The following is a 25962-nucleotide window of genomic DNA, read 5'->3' as shown; positions in this document are numbered from 1 at the left end:
ATGCATAAAAGCTTTCATTTTCTTTCCCCCTTCCTTTTCTTTCTTTCTTTCAGAGTTAAAGGGATATTAATTTGCTTTTATTGGACATGACTTGAGTGAATCAAGTCAAGTTCAAACACAAAATACAGATCACTGTAAACAAGTATGTACCATACTTGCAAGAGGTCGTCTTTAATAATATCTTACACCCACCATATAAGCATTTTGCAAATGGGTAAGCAATCTAATCCTTATATTGTTAGGGGGATAATTTAGTTAGCTAACTAAACCTTTTTTTTTTTTTCACCTCTTACTTAGACCTCTTTTTGACTCATCTTCTGTAGAAAAATGTTCCCCACAGTCACTGAAGAAAATTGGCAGATTAAAGAGGGCAATTACGAGATCTTGTGTGTCATAGATTTCTAAATACAAGAAACTTTTAATCTAGGGAAAATACTAATATTGCAAATAACTCATTCTTGTCTGGGATCCATACTGGATCAAATGCTAAATTGATATCAGTATTAAAATAACAAAAAGTAAATTTATTAGGCTTCTCTTTTTATTGACTTACTTTGTATAATACTCAATGTAGAAAACTTCTTGGTGTTTTCAAGTACCTCACAGAGCACTTTTTAAGTAGAAGACCATATTTCTTCATAGACTTTTATTAGTGGTAAGTTTAATTAAGGGAAAAAACAATCACATTAGTTTAATTTAACATTTAATGGAAAACCTCAGGGTTTTTTCCTGCTTTCAAGCTGTTTTTAATCATCTGTATTTGAGTAATTGAAAGTTATTCCAGATCATGCCTATGTAATATTTCTTTTTTTTTTTTCAATTGTAGGTTATAGAGGACTACAATTTGGTATAGTAAAAGCTGAAGTATGTTTTTTTTCTGTTTGAGAATTATACTATTTCTGATATAGCTCACAAAGAAACAGAATTAGCCTAGCAATTCTTCATCTTAAATTAATGTTAAACTTGATTGTGTGATAAAAATCCTGTTTTCTAAAAATAAAGCACACATTTTTGCAATTTAGAGATAATTCTGGAGCACTGAGATATGAGTGAGAGAGAGGAGTGGTTAATTGGTACGTGAAATCCTCATATAGTTTAATGGAGATAAGTGGAAATGCCATGCAAAAACATTGCTGTGCAAATAAAGTGCACACACAAGTCATGATTCAATGTCATTAAATGTGGAATCTGCAATTTTTTTTAACCCTAAATAGTTAATTAGGCACGGGTATTCCAAAAGCAGTTAGCACATTTGTTGAGTCAGATATCAAAGGACATCAACGAGCTCTTATGTACCTTAAGTCTGAAGATGGTTATGAAGACCATGATTCCTCTGCTCTGTTAGGCTTGCTTGTATTTTATCTATATGTCAGACTGTGACCCCTTTCTCTCACTTTTTTGGAAGGTCTTGAGATACAGACCTAGATCAAAGGTTGCAACTGTAGTGCATAAACAGCCCATTTGGTTTCAGGATTTTCAGCTGATTCTTGTCTAACCTACCAGCCATGCTGAAGGTCACTGAAAATCACACCTTTTGTATGTCATAACAAGGGCAGAAAAACTTGTCAGAAGATTTCTTCTTGGCTGAGACCCAGGCTATGGTGGGTTTCTTCTGCATCAGCTTTGCTTGTGTAGGTTAGAAACCAGTAAAAAACACAGTCCTGCCAACCTCCTGCCCCAGCTCCAAAGGTCAACTCCAAACTCAAAACCTCAGTATTGTAGGGACAATACTGATTAACCAGGACAAGGAAATGTGACAAAAATCACAGCATATATCTACTAGAGCTTATCACATGCCTTTGACATCTTTGGGTGTGGCTGGGGGCGGAGAATTTCTTCTCCGCCTCTTACTCTGAGGGAGCTCGGGGAGAAATCATAGACTCTTTCTCTAATAACAGAGGGACTCTTTTTCTACCTTCTTTATACTGAGTCTAGCTCCACCAGAGCTCTTCCACGGTGAGATTAGAGTACTTACATGCAATTTGTTAGACAGTATTTAGCAAGTAATTTAGCAAGACTCAAAAGTGATTATACAGAAATGTGTAAAAAATAGAGGCAAACACAACACCCACAGTAAGACACGAGGTAAAGGAATGCCACAACAGTGCTGAGAAGAAATGTGTAGTATCCAGCTGAGTTTGGGATAAAAATCAAACACAGATTGGTACTTTCTCTCTATTTGTGATATATAGTAATTGAAATCCTGTCTCTGATTAAGCTGTTCCCTCTGAGTGCTAAAAGCTTGCTTGATACTTGACAGAGTCAACTGAAAACCAGACTTGTGGTCACAGACATCTGTCACCTGACATCTTAATCATCTAACTCAATCTCATTGTATTTCAATTTGATGAAAAATTTTTGTAGCTTCTCTGGTGGTAGTAATTTTTTTCTTTTGTAGTTGTAGAAATACAAATGACGGTGTCATGAGCAGTATTTTAGATGGATTTATCTGTATCCATGCAACTCATCCTAAATACTTGCTTAGTATTGTAAACCAAAAAAACCCCACATCTTATGGTTCAGAAAGTGCACCAAGATATACTTGTGAAATACAACATAATTCTTAGAAGTTTTATACAAGTTAACTTAAACAATAGTAATCTCATTTTTCAATATTATTTTCTTGTATTATATGTGCCGTAGTGACTGAAAACATTGTAGCAGCTTTCTATATAAAATTCAAGAACCATTGCTTCTCCTGAAGTTTCTACCTCTTCTTCCTTCCAGACTGCTAATCTCTGTTTAGATAAAATAAGGAATCCTAAGATTTTAATTAGGGCCATTTCCTCCCTGGTCCCCAAACAGTCTTTTGCTGAAACCTGCAGTACTTCCTGTACCGCAAACCATAGTTCCAAAAGTGTGATTTAAGGAAGAGAAAGTTGTATGGGCAAAGGGCAGCAAGGCACAAAGTTTAGCAAGCCTAATGGACGAGGGTGGGGAGCTAGGCCAACAGCTATCAGTTCCTACTGTCTCTCAGAGGAAAGGTAAAACGATCAACCAAGAGAAGGGCCCAACCTGCAAATTCAAGTATATACGTTATATCTTCTCTTGAGTTCTGTGCTATTTATTTCTCTTGCAGTGAAATCAATGATTGCACCCAGTGAGATGAGTGCAATATTGAATCACTAAACCAATATATTTTTGAGTATATGGTTCTATCTGCCTTTATGCGGTACCAGCATTTAAGCCTACATTTAACTTTAACCTTCCTATACAAGGTGGATTGTGGAATCTTTTTTTTTTGTGAATATGGGATTTATCTTGTAGCATCTAAAAATCAAATAGGTCACTCAACTTCTAGCCAGTGATTAGTTTATGTTGTGTGCATTTAAAAGAAGTACATCCTGATATAGATTTCTTTCCACTGAAACAATATTCATCCATCAAATATGAAGAATATTATAAAAATTTGAATTACTTCTAAAACTCCACTGTTTTTTTTAATGCTTCCACTGGAGTTGACTGTCTTGTGATCCTACAGTTTTCCAGCTCAGTGGCTTATAGACTTTGACAAAAAGCCATGCTGCTCTGCAGCTGGCATAATGTCCATTTGATTCCTGCTGATGAGTCTTACCAGTTCTGTGTCCAAATTTATATCTAATTAATCAGTTAATGCTGTTTTTGAACTTCTGGCTGCTTCTTAATGGGCTGCTTTTGTTAAAGTCTCACAGCAATTTCAATTTTCCTTCATTGGTTCTAGGACCACAGTTTTAGAAGTAAAGCTGATTAAAAAAAAAAGTTTGCATTTCTGAGCCAGGATAATGTGTCATACTTATTGTATAGTTTATTTAAAAAACTGTTGTCTAGACTCCAGTTACTGCCAAGCACTGCTTCTAGAATATTAAGCTTTGTATGATGCTTACTCAGCATGTCATTCCAACTTACTGGTGTTTTGCTGCCTCCTTGTCAAATATCAGCTTGCCTTAAAAGCACTTTAATGCCTTGAAGATAATGAACAATTTGGCAGCAAAAATATTTTCTGACTGATTTGGAGCCTCTGCATAAACTACTTGGCATCTCAGATCGTTGAAACCTATTATACTGGCTACTTTAAAATTAGGATTTATTTCTCTTTGAATTTTGAAATCTCTCCTTGGGAGAGCCATTTAAATGTAAACGTATATTTTCCCCTTTAACTGTAGCTTATGGGCTATAATGGTAGAGCATTTTTATGTTTAGTTTTATTGTAAAGAGCCTTGGGATGCATTTGCATGAAAGGCACTATATAAGCTCATTTTGTATTGCATTGTATTGTATTGTGACAAGTGCAATAATCTCCAGGTTTTCTATCCATTAAAGAACTAATTTCACAGCTCACTAATTATGTGAATGAGAATCGGAAATAGGTCCTTTTTCTCTAAGGTATGCTGAGCAGATGGCATGGCATTCATTTCCACCAGCTGAATCTAAGGTCCTCTCTTGCTTTTCGTTCCAAGGCTTGCCTCTCTTTATCAAGTAGAACAGGAGAGAGATGTCAGTTTCTTGTACAGCATGAAAGTGTGTACTGAGAGGTTGTCTCTGTCCTTTGCTAATACAATGTTAGTTAGCACATAGCAGGTCTAAACAGCCTATTTATTTTAGGTGGGACATGACAACCATTAAAATGAATGTGCATTTTAATGCAGTTCTAATTTGCCTCTGACTTATAGAAGGTACTGGTTAGATCTGTCCTAGGGATTTAAACAGATACCGATAAAAAGTTATTAATGTATCAGTTGAGTACCTTTGGGACTGTATCTAGTCTGTAATTTCAAAACACAAAAACATTATTTCTTTAGCCTATGTACTTTCCTTCATAGGTAAGTTTTTGCTACCTTGTTAATCTTTTTTTTCCTTTCACCTCACATATGGAAATAACTGACTTGAATCAAACATGCATAGAGTGATTTATATAGTCCCCTAATGCACTGCTTTTTTAAAGTAACGTGAGTCATCAGAAATACAGGTGTTGTCCTGTGATCCTGAAAAGCTGGTATTTGAGCCTTTATTTCAGCATTAAAAAGAGAAAAGCTGAAACTGAAGGTCCTGACACATTGCATGTAGGACTTGGTAATAAGGCTTCATTTTACAGTGCTACACAAGCAATCAGATAATTTTGTCCCTTTAACATAATAAGCAGTGCTAAGTTTTTTGTTTCCTTCTCTCACTGCTGGGCTGTCACATGTTTTGCTTTGTGTTCATGTTTCTGATTTCATTCTAATTTCAGACGGATGCAGCACTAATGTATGATGCGGTTCATGTGGTGTCAGTGGCTGTCCAGCAGTTCCCACAGATGACTGTCAGTTCACTACAGTGTAATCGCCACAAACCATGGCGCTTTGGGACACGCTTTATGAGTCTCATTAAGGAGGTAAGGCACTAATAAAGTATCCTGCTTCATTACTTTCCTTTCTCCCAACTTCCATTTTCTTTTGTTCCCACTCTACTTGAATTCTGCCTTTATTTTTCCCCCAGTAGATGGGAGTCTCTTAGCTTGTTATGTGTGAAGAGTTTAGCAGGCAAGACAGCATTTTTAGTTGAAAGTGGGTTTTCCTGAGGTATTAGCTGGAACAAAGAAACATAAAAGGGTGAAATAACTGCATTCGAAATAAAGCTTTTGTTTGTAGGTAATTGCAGGGGGAGGGGTTGGAACATTTGTCCCATAAAAACCCAAATGCCTGAAACCCCAAACCATAGACTGACTATGAAAAATTCAGCAACTAAATATTGGCATAAGTTCAAAGGGGCCAAGAATGAAGTTTAGTCCCTGGTTTTAATTTTCTTTCTTTTTTTTTTTTTTTGCTATAGAAAATGAATATATGTGGCCTTGATCTCCTAGTATACTGTTTAGATACTGATAGATAGTGATTTAAAGTAAAGCTAGGAGATTTAAGGTGCTAAAGTGAACACTGTAGAGTCTTCACATCTCTTGTGCTGTAAGGAACTCCTAATATAGTATTTCTTTTTCTAGATATGCAAAATACTATGATAAAGAGAACTATTTGCAATGCAATATAATCTTATTTTTAGTATTGGTTCCTTTTAGGATGATAATTTTGTTTTCCACATTCCCTCCTCTACTTTAGTATAGTTTTGAACTAGGTAGACATTAAGTTATAAAAAAATGAGGATATTGCACTTTATTAAAAGTAAGGAATGAGCACCGAAAGATTGGATCAATGACCTCAATTTTTGCTGTCTCAGTGTATTTCAGGGGACTCAGCATCTTGCAAAAGTAAGCCTTTATTTGAATGAAATTTCCTGACAGAAAAATCAAATCCAGTTTTAATGAAAGAGGGTGAGGCTTGGGGGAGGGAAGGGGCATGTAGGGGCACGTAGTGAAGCAGAAGGGGAAATGCATGCATGAATGATGGAGGAATGAAAACAAACAGCCTTTTATCTTGTTTAGTAAGGTCTATTGGCTAACATGGGAAGTTGTTTAAAAGATTGTCTGTGAAGACTGAAGAAAGGTTGATTTAATTAGCAAAAAGTGAATACAAAATATTTTCTAAAAAATCAGCCACAAGATAAATTATTTAGATAGAATGAATAACTAACGTTCCCATTTTGGCAGAAGTAAAATTTTTCTTCTTGGGCAAAAAAAGGAAGAGGTATTTATTTATAGAAATTGTTTTTTCTTTCTCCTTAGGCCCACTGGGAAGGCCTCACAGGCAGGATAACTTTCAACAAAACCAATGGCTTAAGGACAGATTTTGATTTAGATGTTATCAGCCTCAAGGAAGAAGGTCTTGAAAAGGTGTGTAAGATGGTTACTCCAAAGTGATGGGAAACAAAACAAAAACCCACCCCCTAAAACCAGGAGCATTTTCAATAACATTTAATGTTTTACATAAAACAATATCCCTGTTCTCAGCTTGATATCTGGTTTCAAACTCTTACAGTAAAAGCTGTTATCTTGACGTCTGACAGTTAGTGGCCCCTTAACTGTGTGCTTCTAGCCACATTCTTAGATTCAAGAGGACTAGGGAAGGGTGAACAGCTGGACCTGGAGTCACTTTGTCTTCAATCTATATTGAGTTTAGTTTTAGTTGTGATTCCAATCCTCTTGCCTATCCTCATGTGTGAACCTATGGTTATGTATATTTGTATTTTCTTTGCATCTTACTAATTCAGGAAGAATTACCTCAGACAGAAGGAAATAGCTTTGTTTTGGCAATTTTCTGTGTTTGAAGAGGGAATTGCGATTATCTTCTCGGAATACAAAGTTTCTATCTGTAAGTGGTACTAAAGAGTTAAGAATAGGTAGCCTGACAAGTTTGTCTGTCTTCTGGCATGAATTTTTCTTGTACAGAGAAGGAGTGAAAGACCAAAGGATTGAGAAATGCCCTTTCTGTGTAGCCTAATACTGTCTATATTTGAACTAAAGGCCTTGGGAAGCATGTACAGGTATTTGGCCTGCCTGCATGTCACCGTGATGATCTGAAATCAGATCATCTTCCCTGTCTTCTCCAGCCACCCTGCCATGGAGAAGCAATGCAGGAAGCTGCAGTGTGTCACATAGCTGTGGCCAGCAGACAAAGGTGGTGTTCAGTGTTCTGTAAGCGCTATGTTTTCCTTCATCTTTGGGTAAAGTTTTATCAGCTATTGCCCCAAGGTAATATTGTGGCCACAAATGAAAAGAGAAATTAAGGAAAGGCACCATGCTGCAGAATTGAATTTCATTTCTTCTATAAATCAGTGAATGGAGAAGCTAGCATGAACACCATATTTGTCCAAAACTTTTCACCCCAATACTAGTTTTGGAATATGACTCCTCTCTTACTAACAAGAATTTAATAAAGTTCAGAAGCCATGAGCTTGCTTTAAAACACTACATAGGTAATAACATTTTTGAAAATGTCCAGTGGCAAACCTGGGATTAAAGACTAATCCATATTTTAAAACATTCAGCAATGCATTGAGAGGAAGGAGTCCTCCTATGAAATATTCCATGAAGGGAACTTTGGAAACTTAAGGGGAGAAAAAAGGTATATAGTAATGATTAGATTTGAAAAGCAAATTAGCTTTGTGTATGACTAGAATAGGTGCAATGCAACCTGTCTTCCTTACTGGAAACAGAAATGGAAGAATTGATGAGATGGGAATAACTAAATAAGACAGTAGTGGCTGAAGAGTCACTGAAGTGATAACTGTTGAAAATGAGGAAAGGAAGTCTCTGTAATCTGGAATGGCTTTAAGAACATTGGGTGGCACTTGAGAACCATCAAGCCACATGGGTTTTCTGGAAAATAAAATCTTTACAGTGTACTTAATATCTTTTCAGGCAGAAATGCAAAATACTTAAGGAAATACAGTGTAACATATTTGCCTTTTAATGACATATGTGATACTACTTTGCAATGCAAAAAAAAAAAAAAAAAAAAGATTTGGCTTTGTTACGAAATTGTCTATGTGGACCGGAAATTTTCTGAGAGATCATTGGTGTAAAATATTGCATAATAGATGTGCAGTAGGCTAAAGGGATGGTATCTTCCATCTGGATCTATGTTATGTCTGTTTTTATTTCACCATCAGTATTGATATGAAAGTAGAAACATAAACGCAGGTTAATTTAGCTCTCAGTTGACAATACATTAGGAGATATGTACTCCACTGAAAATATAGAAATAAAAAGGTCTACAGAGATCAGAAATATGAGAAGAAAATAAAATTCAGCAGGAAGTACAGTACCCAAACACATAATAGAAAAAAGGAACTTGGGAAACAGTAACAATGAAAGATATGTAATAGACAGCAACAGAAATAGTTGTAAAAGGATATGGGTATCTAAATAGAACCATCATAGGCTTGAGCTCTGTATGCACATTTCACAGAAAAGGAAGATGCTTTTACTGCCTTCATGGCTCATTTTGGCCATATGATAAAGGGTTGTGATAGTATGAATTTTTCACCAATATGTGCTGACAATCTTTGGAAAGAGCAATGAGAATTAGTAACCATGTATTAGATAGAAAAGTTTAGGAGTTAGGAAAGTGTTAGCAAAGGATGATGAAGAACGCTACACAGATTCAAAGATACCTATGAGCAAAAGGAGAGCATTTTCCGTATGGTGTGGTGATATGAGTTTAGGAAAAGGAAAATTAAGGTGTATTAGATTGAATTGCTTGGTTAGTATTTGGAATGTGTAAGGTATTTTATTAAGAAAGAGAAATCAATGCAAACAATTAAATGTTTTTCTTTGAAGAAAACTTGTTTGTTCTGAAAGAATATAAACCCTATTCTTAAATCCATTAAACTCTAGAGCAGGACACTTCATAGTAGAGTAATTTTTAGGCAGTCCTGTTATTTAAAAGAGCAGTCTCAAAGAGTTGTTTTTTTTCCCCACAGGATTATCTTCTGTTAAAGCTATGATGAATCCCTCTCCATTCTGTCCGTGCCCTCCCTCCCTGCCCACCTCCCTCCACATGTGCACTCCATCTTTCTGCATCAGTCTTTCCCTCCTGCTTTCTGCTACTCTCTCCTTCTTTCCCTTCCCTCTTCCCCTGCCCCATTCCTCCCTCACTCCCTTGTCACCTCCCTGTCCATTTCCCTTTCCATCTAATTTCTGTCCACATATCCCTCTTAATCTCTTTGCCCTTTCCATCTCTTTTCTTTCTATTTTCTTCTTTCTTCAGGAGCCTTTCCCCATCTTTGTCCTTATCTGTGTGGTCCCAGTGTTCTTCCCAAACCACCATTGGTTGAGCTTCTCTGTCTATGTAGTTAGAATTCCAGAATGGTCTTGCTTTATTTATTCATTCATTCATTCATTTTGTGGGATGAGAGAAGTTGGGGAGATGGGATTTATTTGTGCTATATTATGTGTGTTGTGTTGCCATACTGTAAATAGCTATTATTTCATATAATCTCTTTCCAAATATGGGGGAATGATATCTTATGTGAAGGACAACAGTTCAACCCAACAATTTCCGCTGTGAACTCTAATGCTTTTATGACAAAAAGAGATATCTTGAGGAGAAAGATATTTATGGAGGGGAGAGAAAGAGTTATCGTGAAATATTTCCAGAAGAACTATTTTTTTGAGGTTTTGTAAAAAGATGTCCTAGATAAATTGCCTGGTTAGTGTAATGGGAAATGAACTAAATCATATATTTTAAGTGCAATGACTGCTGAAGTCAGTGACAACAGAAAAATTGCTCATTGATTTAAAAAAGATGCCATGTGTGATCTCAGATTTTATATAAGATACCTGTTCTTGAAACTCTTGAATGAGAGGTGATAATCAAAGATTAATCAATAAGAAGTATGTTTCCAAATAAAAATTCATGTCTGACAAAAATGATAGCTTCTTGTAAGATTAAAATGACAAAATTAATAGATGATTGGAGTGCTGCTAATGTAATGTACAACTAAATTTACTGACTGTCAATGTGGACACACTAAAACTATTTATGGTTAAGCACAGTGAAAATCCCAAACTGTGGCAATCCAGTATAATAAGCAAGTTATAATTTAAATTACAATCAGTCAGTATTTACACTGAAGCTGCATTGTAAGAAAAATTATTTTATACTTCAGGGAGATAGCAAATACCTGAATTTAATACCACTTTTGATATGAAAATCTGTCACTTAAGAATAATCGCATTTCTTCAATAGAGGTGTTAACAACTGGCTCAGGAACCTACACACAGGTTGAATACAGATGATGAAAAATGAGTTGTAATTTGTTGTCCAGCATATCAATTTAAGATTTTGTTTTATTTAGTATCTTTATTAATGACCTGGTAAAAAACAGAAAGTGGCATAAACAGAGGGTTTTGTGAAAGTCAGAGAAAAAAAGAGGGTGATATAACAGATCTATGGAAACCAGAAGTGTTAGTATTAACATACCATGACATACATGGCGAAGAAGGCAAGCGCATTAATATTTCTGAAGAAAGCAAAATAAATGAAGCAATTCCCAAATGGGAAATACATAAATAGGAAGAAATAATATTACTCACACTGAAGTATAAATAATTATTTTTGTGATGTAATCATTGCTATTACTAACTAATCTACAGGTGAACTGTAGACATATTTGTTAATTCTTCAGGGGTTGAATAAGGCTCTGATTTTGTCTGCACGGGTAAACAGTTGGTATCAGATGGGCATCTGCCCTGCAGATGGGCAATGATCCTAATACAATGCTTGTGGCACTTCACTGTGAATAGTATGTACAATTTTGGTTGACTCAATGCCAAAAAAAATATTACTTTTCTTATGAGAGTTTTGAAGGAAATTAGTATTGAAGAATACTTGCTTATTCATAAAGATAAATTTCTATTTGTCAAACATGTTAAAGTAAGAAAGTTGCTTTAACCTATTGAATTTTTGTGGATAACATCTCATGAGACTGATGCTCAGTAAACTATCCAGAGTATATGTAAACTCAGAAATTCTAAGTTTCAGGAGTGTACAATGCTTTTTATTTAGGGGGTGGCAGTACTGGTTTTGTCTGAGAGAGTTAAATTTTTTCGTAGTGGCTTGTGTGGGGCTATGTTTTGGATTTGTACTGAAACTAGTGTTAATAACACGCTGATGTTTCAGTTATTGCTGAGCAGTGCTTACACAGCATCAAGACCTTTTCTAAAGGGATATCTCAGACCATATGATGTACTCAGCAATAAAACTGCAGGGAGGATGTTGGTGGGGATTGCTGTTGCTCAGGGACTGGCTGGGCATCGCTCAGTTGGGGGTGAGCAATTGTTTTCTTTTGCATCACTTTTTTTCTTAGGTTTCCTCTCTCTTTGTTGTTTTTTTCCCTCCTTACTCTCTCTCTCGATATATATCTATATATCTATATATCTATCAATCTCTCCACACACTTAGTTGTTATTAAACTGTCTTTATCTCAATCCGTGAATTTTCTCACTTTTGCTGTTCCAATTCTTCCCCCATCCCAGTGGGGGGGGGAGTGAGTGAGTGGCTGTGTGGTGCTTAATTGCTGGCTGAGGTTAAACCATGACAATTATATTGGATTAGTCTTGGTAAGGGTAGTAGCTTTGAAGAAAGTCTGGATGTTCCTGAGAGACTACAAGTTTGATTTTTTTAAATAAGTAACTTGCTGAATTGTGATTAGCATAACTAGAAGTAAATCTTTAGTATATGACAAATTGTATTTTTATTGTAAAGAGGAAATGCTGTAGTATACAAACTAGGATTGTGCTGTGTCTGAACATAAATGGAATAAGAGGCGGCTCCCACTTCTAATAGAACTGTTAAATTTACATACTTATGCCTAGATATTCACCTGTGAACTTTTTATTTGTATGCAAGCTTAATTTATGCTACAACCTATAAAAATTACCAAGTCTGAATATCCCTTTCAAATTACATTTATGCTTAACTTTATAGATCAACTCAGAAATGGATTATGTTATTGATCAATAACCTGGAAAAGAGGAGAATTTTGATAAGGTTTGAGAAGATTTATGTCCTTATTCTGATATCAAATATATTGCTAAATGTCACAAAAATCCATCTAATATTTCCAGAAGAGACTAGTAACTTTGAGCTGAAGTCCAATATAGGTTTCTTCTTCTCAAATACCTACAGATTGCTGAGCAGACTATATAAATTTTATACAAAGAATTACTATAATCAGCACGCTCCATCATAGATAAAGGTCCAAGAATGTATCATAATCATCTCTAATTATTCTACTATATGAACCTATATAAGGTTTTTAAAACATTTTTATTGTACATATTAACTGTGTGTAGTTTTCAGTATTCAGAATTTGAATTATTTTTCATTCTGATTTAACATGACTGATATTTTTACGTAGTTTTTATTATTTGCTATGTACTTTTTTCTAGAGTATTGTTCCTTCACAAATCATGCCAACTGCATTATAATATGAAATTAAATTAATATTTTTGGAAATAAGCACAATTGTGTTGATCTTGTTTTGGAGACTGAATGCACAAAATACTTGAACCCTAAAGAATCAAATTAATTTTAAATTTGTGTGAACATTAGCCAAACTTCAGTATTTGCTACAGTCTTTCCTTTGGTAATGACACTGGTTATTTTTAAGCACTTCTGGTGAGATTTAGTTTTAAAATTATACCATTGAACTCTTGAGTAGTAAATATTGTGATAATTATTTAAGAGTTTTGCTTAAGTGGTATAGGATTGATTGACCATTTGGAAACCTCAGACTGTACCTGCCTAAAGGTGAATGGCAAACTTTTCTTGTGGTACATGAGAAAATAATCTCTGGATTCATCTAGTCCAGTATTCTGTATCTGAAATTGGCCAGTTGCAGAAGTGTAGGGAAGAACATAAGAAAATGGTGAGCATATTGCAGTACTCTACCAGAGCACTCTCAGAAACTGAATTTATTGAAGTCTGAAGGGATGGTGTCTTCATAGACGCAGGTAATTTTCTAATAAATACATAATTCTGAGAAAATGGTGACTCTACAGTCAGAGTTTAAGCACATATTTCCTGGCTTTTCCTCTTTATCTACCTTTCAGTAATGACTGTCTCTGTGGTCATAATCTCCAATGAAAGGAAAAAGGTGAATTTGCTGTTAATTTCCTATTGGTAAAATGTCTGATAGTATCACAAACATGTATTTTTCATTTGGATTGCCGGTTTAGGACTTGTTTCATACAGTTACATAATGAACTTTATTGTGTTGCCACCATTGTCTTAGATCAGATAATGCAGCTTAATTAAGAGACTTTTTTTTTTTCCTGGATACTGTTTTATTAAAAAAACCCCAAACAACAACAACAAAAAAGACACCAAAACCACAACAAAAAATCCCAACTGAAAACCAGACAATTGTGGTTTATCAAAGCAACAATAAAAGAATGGAAACTTCTTTCCAAACTTTCTGCAGGACTGCAGTAACTTGATAGTTACCTAAAAGTTAAATCCATGGAAGCTTGGATGCAAGTTTTAATTTATCATTCAAATGTAGTCAGGACACTGTATTCCTTGTCCTTGAGGAGGACCCTAATTGCCATGTGACAGAATATTCTATGATATTCAATGATAAGTACATCAGTAGCTCTTGTTGGAGTTGTTTCAGCTTGAATAAGCTGATTCTTGACTAAGCTAATTCTTTGTATCACAGAGATTCTCTGTCTCACTGTGGAGCACAGTGTCAGCTTCATAGGAACTCCTGATTTGGGTCCTGTGCTATGGATAATAAATGTAAACATGTTCAAATTGGCATGCTCACTCCAAATTAGTCTAGGCATTTAGGGGACTTGTATGGAAGAATAAGGGAGTGAGGGCTTGACAGCCTCCCTGTGACTATATTTACTGTGTGAACATTCTCTGTAAGGTGTATATTAGAATATACACCTCGTCCATGTTGGACACTTTCAAGAGTCGTCTGGACAGGGTGCTGGGCCATCTTGTCCAGACCGTGCTCTTCCTAGAAAGGCTGGACTAGATGATCCCTGAGGTCCCTTCCAAGTTGGGATTCTGTGATTCTGTGATATAGTTTGTTTCACTTTTTAGGAAAACTTGAATGTTTGTTGGTAATAAATGTAGTGCAGTAGAAGTAAACTGTATGTTGTTCGAATTGAAGTTATACATAGCAGAGTACCCTGAATTGTTTTTTCCACATTTTTGGCATTTCAGCTTTTCTGGTAAAAGCACATTATCAATTCTACTCTGTTCAAAAGGCTACTTCAAAATTAAAACACTGTGCTTAAGCAAATAGGAAAGAATGAATTTTCTGCAGTGTTTATGCACGGTTTTCTCTAGAAGAAGCAGCTTAGAGAAGATGTTTGTGTGATTTGGGAGCTATAAATATCAGTAGTATATCAGAATCTGTGGCATAAGTTGTTGAGTTTGAACTCATTAATAAAGATAATGCATAGAATATCTTGTTTGGAACATGCAGATTTTTTTCCATTTCTTAGATTGTTGATCCACAAAACTAGCAATACAAGTGTAATTAACCTAATTGTGATAATTTATCAAGACAGAAGTTTCTTTTTAAAGTAGTTGTCTTGGTTTAACCCCAGCTGTCCAGTAAGTACCAAACAGCTGCTCTCTCACTCCCCTGCACAACGGGGTGGAGGAGAGAATCAGAAAAGTGAGAAAATTCATGGGTTGAGATAAAGACAGGTTAGTAGGTAAAGCAAAACCCACACACACAAGGAAAGCAAAACAAAGAATTCATTTACTGCTTCCCATGGGCAGGCAGGTGTTCAGCCATCTCCAGGAGAGCAGGGCTTCATCACGTGTAACAGTTACTTGGGAAGACAAATGCCATCACTCCGAGTGTCCCCCGCTTCCTCTTTCTTCCCCCAGATTTATATGCTGAGTATGATGTCATATGGTGTGGGATATCCCTTTGGTCAGTTGGTGTCAGCTGTCCCAGCCGTGTCCCCTCCCATCTTCTTCTGCACCCTGAGCCTACTCGCTGGTGGGGTGGGGTGAGAGGCAGAAAAGGCCCTGACTCTGTGCAAGCACAGCTCAGCAGTAATGAAAACATCCCTGTGTTATCAACTCTGTTTTCAGCAGTCCAAAACACAGCCCCACGCTAGCTACTATGAAGAAAATTAACTCTATCCCAGCCACAACCAGCACAGTAATGCTATTGATAGCTCTTTTAAGTCTAGATAGATGTAGTCAGATAAACCCCAAATTCTAACAGTTGACAATTATTCATTTGCTAGTGTCTGTGGCTATGTTAAAAAGCAAGTATTTTGATTAGCAACATGTTAGCTTTTGCCAAGATAAATTTGAATTATGAGCTTCAATTTGAATAAAGTATATGATTGAATGAATTTAGTATTTGAAATTGATCAAATAAGGTGAAATTTTTGTGCTGCTTGTGTACCTGAAGTTGAGTCTCATAGAGGAGCTTAGTCCAGCTTCAGTTATGAGAAGAAAAAGCAGTGGCTGGCTCAAGTTCCAGTTTTTGTCACTCCTTGTTATTCTGTTCAAGTTTCGTCTTTCTCTGAAGTAAAGGAAACACTATGATTGCCATAATTAACAGAATATTGCAACTAAAAGTTCTTGATCCTTTTACAATTTCTTACCTGTGGTCAAACTGCAAGGCTGAACATTTTGCCATTCCTAAAAACCATTACTCACCAAATGAAATAGTATTAAAAGAGTAAATTAAGAAAAGTTTTTTGGTAGGAATCTTTGCTTTCAATATTTTGAAATATTTTGTTAGATGTTGTTTTTCAGTTGTATTTCTGAGATACATGTTTCCCTTTCTTCCCTTCATAATTGTTTTGTCAGTTTACAAGGTACTGAATAGCCAAAATTGAAGGATCACAGCCATTAAAAGGGGTGACTTCTTGGGACTGAGCGTTATGCAAAGAAGAAAGATAAAATATTGATTTATGTGGAACAGAAAATCGTAGAAAAAGAACAAATTCGTCTTTTCTGTGTTACATCCTCTGCTGATTTATGCTCTGCTGTATTCACAGTTTTAGAAATAAAACTTTTTATTTAACCTGTACCAAATTGCATCCTGAACTTACTTGGCAGCTGTACTGCGACAAATTGCTTAAAAGTCTACGAACAGTTTCTCAGGAATCAGTTTGAAAGATTTAAAGAAAAAGTTGTGTGTGTTTATGTATACATCTATACATACATAAATATATATATATTTGCAATCAAACCTCACAGAATTTTTTAATTCTTGTCTAGATTTAGTTTTAAAATATCTTTATATTATAGATATTGCTCAGTATTTGCAATGATATTTAAAAACCTTTGTAAAAACAAACAAGAAACGTTTGGGGATTTTTTTAGACAATAGAGTAATACAAACATTCTCATGTCTAAAAATGGATAGTTATATTTACTGCTTGCCCAATGTATTGTATAGTGATGAAATTGCAGATAAATGATGTAATCATAAGCCCCGTTACTTATTGCTTAGTATGTGAGATTGTCTTTGACCTGAACCTTAAAGGATAACCCTGAACTTCCGAACTTAGACAAAAATCCTACTGACTTTACTAGAATAAGAATTTCAAGGTGTAAAATGTCAGAAGAGGTATGTACTGAACATTTATCTGTAAATCAATTAAGTTATTACACTTAACCTACTTTGAGTCTTTTCCATTACGTTTTCTCCAAAACATGTTTTTGCTCTGCTGTTCTCTCTGGTCACAGAAAATGGTAAATCCTTCTGTAGAGACAGTGCTCTCTGCTCTGCAAATGAATTGCCACCTAACTATTAAGTTATCTTCAGATGTGGTTTACCTTGAAGAATGAAAGTTAAATGGAAAATGAAGTATTCAGAGTAGCTTTAGGCATTCTGTGCAACATTTTTCCACTTAACGTCACACTTCACGAAATACACTTTGAGGTATTGGGAATCATACTTTAAATAAGCAGACTTTAAATATAATGATGAGAATAATGGAACAGGGTTTAATAATAAATATTAGCAATATGTTTTTTTTTTCCTGTAGCGATCTGTTTTTCCTTATAGCGTTCTTTTCTAGATGCTGAAATGTAACTATTGGACAATTCACATGGTAATTTACTCTTTTATAGGTTGGAACATGGGATCCATTGAGTGGCCTTAACATGACAGAGAATCAGAAAGGAAAACCAGCAAACATAACAGATTCCCTGTCCAATCGTTCTTTAATCGTTACCACCATCTTGGTAAGCAATTATATTTGTATTTCCAGAAATACAGTTGTACAGGAAAGATGATAGAATATTCCATACTAATTACAACAGTAATGAACACTCTGTAGTATACGTTACAGTTACTCAGAATTTACAGTGTCATGAATGAACTCCAGTTGTTAAGCTAGTCATGGATATTTACTGTCATCTAAAATGTAAGTAAATTATCCCAGTTTTAGAGTTATGTCAGTTGATTAGTAATTTCACTTTCCTTATTATTGACTAAAATGTTTGGTTCCTTCACAAAGCTATTTGGTTCAACACCATGTGAGAGGGCAAAAGGTGTTTGTTTAAAAAAGTCATTCGGCTGTTAACCTGATGATTTCATCCAGCAAAATTTTTTGCTTTCATTTGCTAATCTAACACCATGATATTACCTCTAAGGAAAGTATGAAGTATTTAATGTTTATTTCATCATTGTTATTACTTTATTAAGTTGAAATTTGTGATCATACAGAAATTTAATTGAGCTGTCATTTGAACTAGATCAGAAGTAATTTCTTTTCAATCCAGTTTTTGACAAATTCACAGTGGTGAATGAGGCATTTTTTAATTATAATTACATATATTTAGTTATGTAAAAACAAATATTCTCTAATTTCCACACCATAATATTGAGATAGTCTTTCCATTCAACACCAGCTGCAAACTTGCCTGAAGTGTATGCTGTGTTTGTCTGCTACCATCATTATTGTGAATTTGCAGAGATAAAAAAATAGTTCAGTCCCCAACGGTTTTTTTCTTCAATAAGCTGTTACCTACCAACACATATTTTGACATTTCAAGCTAGAATGAATTTTCATAGGTACATAGATACAAATGCCAGTGTGTTTTTAACCTTTTATGTAACATAAGCCATATAATTTCATCCAGTGGGTAACTTTTTGGTTAATAATGAAGTCTGGTTTTATTTGAAGATCTATGAGTTATAGAAAATAACCTGAAATCCTTTGTTTCATTTATTCCTCTGACTGAAAAATACATACCTGATATATAATTGGAGCATGGCTGACACTTTCAGATGTAAGTTCTTGTTATTCTAAGACCAGCACAGTTTTACCACAACTTTCTCTGTACCGTTAATTACAGTTTATAAAGATATTATCTCTTGGGTTTCTTTGTTATAAAATGTAAATGAACCTCATATAGACTCCTAAAGTAAAAGTATGTTTTCTAAATTATTAGTCTGTCTTTTCCCACTGCCCTTCACAAGTTTTCAAATTTTGTGTATATAAGAGCTACTGCATTATCTAGTAATGGTTCTTATTATTTCCAGTTGAGCCCCCTGTACCTGTTACATTGCATCCGGATATCCTGCCTGGGATTTTTCTTGAAGCATTCCAATGATATATAACTATGTTTCACATTTTTCCTAGTTGATTTCTAGAATTACTGCTTTCCAGAATATAATCCTATCTCTATTAGTGACCTGTTCCCTTTGTTACTCAGTCCTCAACCAGCCTTTGTATCATCTGCACTTTTTATTAGCAATCATTGCATACTTGATTCCAGATCAGTGATACCAATACCGGGACAAGGATCAATTCCTGCAACGTTGCATACGAACACTCAGTTACTTAGGGTGTTTCAAGTTTATTTGTATTTTAACATCTATCTATTGATGAGGTTTGAGTTTATATACTGTATGTATCATATTGATTTTGTATAGTGATACTTACACTTGCATGATTTTGTTTGAAATAATGATCTTAAGACAAGGTAAGCTGCACAAATGTAAACAGCAGTGCTATCAATGAGTACTGATTTGGGACTGGTAAAGCTCACAAAAGTAGATTCCTGAGATTTATGATAGCAGCTGCTTTCTGTAATCAAGGATACACATCCTCTTAATGGATAACTTTTGGTTAGTGTTTTTTTATAAGCATCTGTCCTATTTGCACATATCTAAATAAAATAATAAATAAAAGAAATACAAGGACTTTAAATTGGTGTTACAAGTTGCTCACTTCTAACTGCCTTTTATACTTTAGTTATTGTTCAGTGAAAATTTTGGTAATTGCAATAACTCTTTTAAGCTATGAAGACATTATAATAGTGGTACTCAGAATAATGAAATGAACCAAAAATTCTTCTAGTGCAGAAATCGCATGTACTAGCTTACTTCTGTAGCTATCTTTTTGCACTTATTATGGACAGAACGTATATTACTGAATATTCATTTTGTAGCAATGGAAGGAACAGTATAAAATACTTCAGCTCCTGTAAACCTATTTGCTTCTTCATCACCTTCCTTTTCGCCCCCTTTTTCAGTCTGGAAGATACTACTTTAAAAAAAAAGGCAGTTCTCTCATTTAAACTATTCACGTGATTTTTCTGTGCTGTTTTTTCACTTTAACAATTTTCTACAATAGTCTATAGTATACTGCCAGCTTTGAAGTCTTCATTTTTGTCTGTAGTTTGCTTTAATACTCACTTTTCTTTTCAAGATATAAGTCTTTCTTCTATTTTTAATTCTGTCTTCTGAAAATCTGAGCAATATCTTATTTGTCCTTTATAATGTAATCATAAAGATCTTTACAACTGTGAGTATACCCTACTTTTTCAGTGGTGGCTGAGTCTACTGAAGATGAAAACAAATTCATAGGCAAAATAATATTAAATAAACTACAATTCATAAATTCATCTACTGCAAGTAAGGACGGAATGATCTGATCTTTTTTGTCTTGAATTCTGCATAATCCATGGTATAGATAACCATCTGAAAGATTATTCCTTGGTTTATGAGCAATTCAATAGCTCTGTTATGAAAAGGGATCAGGGTTCCCAGGACTTCATCACTTCTCAGAAGTGTACTGGCAAGTAATTTTGGTGCAGAATCACGTCTGGTTTCCAAATTCTGGTTTCATAGCAGCCCAGCCTTCCAGATGAATATGTCCGATGGAGTGATGGTCAGCTTTTTAGGGGGGGGAAAGGTTTTCTTATAATTTGTTTCTCCTAAATTGTCTTTGTTATGACAGCTCTCAAAACTCTGGGTTTTTTTTTTCCTTTAGCTTTTAGATATAAGTAGCTAAATATTTTTGTTCTTGTTCATATTCTACCTTTACTTTGGAAGCTTTTAAACTTTGGAATTCAATTTTCATATTTATAGATGTATGTTCATGGTGTTCATTTATTTATGCTAAATTGCGTGCCAGCCTGTACACAGAATCATACAGGTTCATTTGTCATGTTCTGCTGAAATGGGTGCTCCTTCCCTTTTCCTTACAGCTTTTATGTGCTTTTCTTTATCTTCTTACATGAAAGCTCTGAAAAGCTCACAGTTGTCAAGTTTAATTTTTTTAAGAAACGTGTGAAAGTTAAGAAAGGTGTGTGATAATCTCAAATTTAGAAGTTTTTTGTTACACTTTTAAAATGTGAAATTAAATTTTTTTTTACACTATACTTCCCTGAAAAAACCTCTGTAAATATTTTAGAAGGAATAATTATAATGTACTTTCAGAACAATTTTATTTAGTTCAAAATGTAATATCTCTACACTGTATTTTATTTATAGATGCTGCTTTTTCAAATGGTTATAGCATTTTTTTTTTATTTGGTTTTTTTTTAAGGTATGTGATTTTGTATGTGATTTTTCATTTTACATACTTTCTCTCCCTTTCTTTTGGACCCAAAGAATATTTCAATCATGAGTTTTTAATGGACAAAATTTAAATTAATATATATATAAAAAAACCCTTTACCATTTGTCTTTATAAAGATGTGGCACTCCTTGTACATCACTTGTACACAGAGTTGCAGATTTGTAACCTTTTTCATTTTTTTGGTATATTTTGAGGAATGATACCTGATGCTGGCATTTTCTCGTAATTACTGTTGTATCATTCTGGAATAATTCAAGCAATACCTAAATTTTGAGATATGAGTAATGCAATAATGCTTGGTTCCTGTTGATGTTATAGCCCTAAATAATTATTTTTTTCTTACAGAAAACGACCACACAATAGTTGAATCTGGTTTTGTCTAGCAGAAAAAACTGTAAACTTGATATTTTTCTGTTGTTAGTTTACTTAGATATGACATTTTTTTCCTTGGAATCTAAAGGAATATACAATTCCTTACATTCCAGTTTTAGTACTTTTCTTATCCCCTTTTTATCTACTTTTGTGTCATGATCAGTGTGCCTAAATACCTCTCCCAGACTTCTCATATCCACTTCAACGGTCTTCACCCTCTCCTTCCTGAACTTCATTCCACTCCTGCTTCAGTTACACTCATCTGTCTTCAGCCACCAGTACAGTCTGTACAACTGAGTGATTTCTTGAAGGTGTAGCAGAAATGTGAAGCAAACTACTTCAATGTGTTTCAGGATTTTTTCCACTGAGGAAGGTAAATTAGCTTGCTTTAGAGTTTATGGTGCTCAAAATGCAAAAATGTTTATGTTGAAAATCACCCTTGTCCTAAGATCCAGCATAATGTCTGTGTACTTCTAATAACCTTTGGGGCCTTCAGACTTGCAAGGTATCCAGAGGTATGCTTGGCCACAGTACTTGTTTGTAGTTCAAACATAAAAGTAAGCGATGCTTATCAGACAAGAATGAATGAATGCAGTGGGATCAGCACAAGTTAAAGTTTGACTTAGTAGAAAAGGTCAATAAAGCTATTTCTGTCCTGGCTGGGTGCAAGCAGAAGGTAGGATAGCCATGTATTTATATCTCTGGATATTACTGAGAAGTACTTTCTTTGGGTTCCAAGTTTACATCATCATTCCAAACAACCTCTCTCAAATAATTCTCTAGTGCTTCAATTCCCTTCTACTAAAATGTTAGTAATAAAAATATACTTTTACATAGTGGAAGGATCTGTTTATAACTCCACTTCAGGATTTGCTTTTATGAACACCAAGGCCATCGGCTGAGGAAAATGCTTGCTGTATTTGTTGGATGTCTAGGGTTTGCATTTTTTTGTTTGTTTTCCCCAGTCTTCTGAAAATTTAAGATACGTCATAAGAGAAAATAATGTTTTGCTTTCCATTATAGTACGATCTAATAATGTCTTTGATATCCTTCATGTATCATGAAGACAGTATGATTCAGTTCAGCTGAAAAATAGGTTAGTACAGTCTGCAGTGTTGCCACAGTTTAGTGATTTCACGTACTGTGGTTTATTGAATCAAGTGTGTTTGCTTGAAATAGGCATCCAGTCATATCTGTTTTGCTTTAATGGAATGGAAACAGTACAGATTCTTGGGATGCAGCTGAATTAATTTAAAGTCTGGCTGAAGTGAAGAGTAAGTTGTGGGGGAATAAAGAAAAATATATTTTTCAGGGGCCTGACAAAATGAGGGAAACTGCAGAAAAGAACAAATATGGCTTGAGTTCTTTCAGCTGTGATTTATCAAAGCATAGTTATGACTACATGCTTCATGACCCAAAAGGTCATGCTAGGAAATCTTTCAAGAAATATCAAGGTGTCAAATAAGTATATTAATAATTAATATCTCTTATAGATAATATAGTGGAGGATGACAACTTTGGTGTTTTGTTGTGTCTGGCCTTAGTTTCCTCTATCGGAATATCCTGGCTCCAAAGACTAGTGAGATGTCTAATATATTACATTGTTTTGATTGATTGTAACTAGTGGATTGTTTCAGCTCTCCCACTTGAATTTTGACTGCCAACTGTGAAAGCCTATTGTGTATTCCTTACATCTGACATAAATGTTAATTAGATATGGCAGACTTTTGACTCCAGTATCCCTGATGAACACGAGCTAATGATTAAAATTCTCTCTTCCAGCAGTGGCAGATTTTAAAGATGGCTTTCCTCTTTTCATCATCAGGACTTCCACTGTTTTTTGTTGTTTTGTTTTGCTTTTTTCAATACTGATAGCAATACAAAAGTTCTAGATTCTTGAAAAAATATCTATGTCCATGTCTAAAGTATTAACGAACAATCCATGTGTTTGATAACTATCCATAAAAGTTAAAATTAGAATAATTTCAAATGTAGAGTTTATTGTTGTCATTTCTACTAATATCTTTGTAGTTGAAATATAATACATCTCACCGGTATAATTCAAGTAAGTATTTCTTGTCCAAATCTGAAAAGAAAATATACAGATCAAGAGAAACAAAAATAAAATTCTATCAGTAATTTTTTTCCATGGCCACAGTTGTATAGAATAAGTGAGGTTTCATTCAAGTGTTAGTTGTACTTTTTAAACATTAAAACAAGCCTGAAAGCTAAAATATTAATTCAGCATGTAGAAACATAAGACAATAATCTTTTATTGTGTAGGGAAGCTTTAATATTGTGATGCAACTTATGCATTAAAAAATGAATACCAATCAATTTTGCAAGTAGAATACATGAAAATGTGTAATGGACGAACTGTTACATTGACATCCCTAATGAAAAATGTCTATGGAGGTAGTATACTCATGTTTCATAGAAGTGATGCAACGTAGAGAGTTATTATGAAACCAATTGTTTATATTCATGGAGGCTTAACACATAAAGTCAGAAGAAAACATTTGGATCATTTAATCTGGCCTTTTATACAATACAGTTGAAATTTTACTCCTTGTTTCTTTTTGAAACTTGTCTGATTTTTGTCTTATTTGAATTTTGGACTTCAGAAAACTGTTTATGTCAGATAAAGACGTTATGTAATCTCTCTACTCCTTGATGTAATCCTCTTTTTTGCATCCAGAAGGGTGCTACCCCTTCTGATAATGAAGTATGACAAATGACTGGCATCATCTGATTATTTTGACTTCACTGTCACTGAAAGGAATCAGTGTGGTTAAAGTTCACCACGCAGCCAGGAGGACGTCACCTTATCAATAAGGCAAAACATCTTTATTAATCAACAGTACATGTAAAAAGAAACAGCAGTCATCTGTCACTTGGGGGGGTGTCATATAATTCTTGAACGAACTTCTGTGATTTTTTTTATACTACTTAATAAATACTTTTCAGGGATTTATCTTCTCTTAACTGATGCAATTTTTGATCTACCTCCTACTTTATTCTTCCTTGTAACCACATCTTTATTTGCAGTAGTTAGTGTACTTTGCAGTAAATTTTATCAGAAAAATGTTTACTTGCATTTACTAGTTTATCTGCATTCTCACTTTTAGTACTTATCTGGTTGAGGGGGTGAGGCTCTTCTGTATCAATCTTCATTGGAGATATTTTAGTCTTCTGAGACATTAAATGACTACTTGGACCTTAAAGTTTTGTAGCAAGCTGACCTGTTGATGAAATTAAGTAAATAATTTCTCCCAACAGGGGTTCTCAGGGTAAATTTCTTTATGATTTCCATCATTGTTTCTCAAAGCTTTCCTTTAAAATGATAAAATATACACTATTTTCTTGAGTCCATCATACCAAAATCTTTGTTTGCACATCCCCTCCTTGTTACTTGCTGTTCACGTAATATTTGTGTTATCAGAAAAAAACCCAGATAATATTTTTTTGTTGTTGTTAAAAGTCATTGTAAGAAAATGGGACAGTGTTTAAAAAAAAAAAGTGCACTGGAAAGAATCACAAGTAAATACTGATTGGATGCCTAGAAAGGTTTTAACACTTTGCTCTTCAGAAGGGGTTACTTGATTAGGATTAAACTTTGGCCAGCCAGATTTTAATGAATTTAAATGTGTGTAAATTTCACTGCAAAATTTTATGTAGCACAAATTCAAGAAGCTTGGGTTTTGCAGTCAAACATCACTTAAATGGATAAGAAAGATATAGGATTAATTTCTATATATTATGAGAAATTTATTTGATCCCTTTCTATGTTTGTTATGAAGTGCTCCAGTATTTTGCAAATATTCACTTCAAGGCAGGTTTGGCCTTCTATCAGTTTATATGTGAAATAAGTAATGAAGTTATGACAGTTGTGTTTAAATTAACATTAACCTTTAATTCTGTAATTATTTATTTGTCAGTTGAATCTGATATGAAAAGTGCTTTCAGTACCTTTGAGTTAGGTATTTATATTTTAATCTTTAATTATTTATTTATTTTAGGGAATTTTCTTATTGGCTGTGTCAGTCTGCTATATTTTAATCATATTGGTGTCTGTTATAAGTCTGATTTTGCTTTCTGATACATACACAGTTGTACTACCAGTTAGTGACATGTATTTATAAATGGTGTCTCGTGCTCTAATTTATCCTTTACAACATTGACCAAGGGTCATTCAATTAATATATGCCATATGAGCAAGAAATACAAGTGTTTTAGCTAACTTGGTCCTTTCTTAATGGTTGAAACAAGAAATTTTATCACTTCTGAGAATGCATATTTTCCTGCTAGGTTTATCATAATGATTCTAATTCTTGTCATTTTTTATCCTGGCAATTATCATTAGTAAGTTT

General features: G+C 34.4%; 1 protein-coding gene across 1 annotated transcript in view; it reads left to right on the top strand.

Moving 5' to 3' along the window:
* Positions 1-25962, top strand: part of GRIK2 (glutamate ionotropic receptor kainate type subunit 2) — a 417871-nt gene that overhangs the window by 216767 nt on the left and 175142 nt on the right. The window contains exons 7-9 of the mRNA XM_064447555.1: positions 5207-5350; positions 6629-6736; positions 17478-17591. Coding sequence (XP_064303625.1) covers positions 5207-5350; positions 6629-6736; positions 17478-17591 — 366 coding nt within the window. The remainder of the gene's footprint in view (positions 1-5206; positions 5351-6628; positions 6737-17477; positions 17592-25962) is intronic.

The sequence above is a fragment of the Phalacrocorax carbo genome, chromosome 3 (assembly GCF_963921805.1).
Source record: "Phalacrocorax carbo chromosome 3, bPhaCar2.1, whole genome shotgun sequence".
Classification (NCBI taxonomy): Eukaryota; Metazoa; Chordata; class Aves; order Suliformes; family Phalacrocoracidae; genus Phalacrocorax; species Phalacrocorax carbo.
Note: the sequence above shows the minus strand (reverse complement) of the source record. Positions and strands in the feature narration are given on the sequence as shown.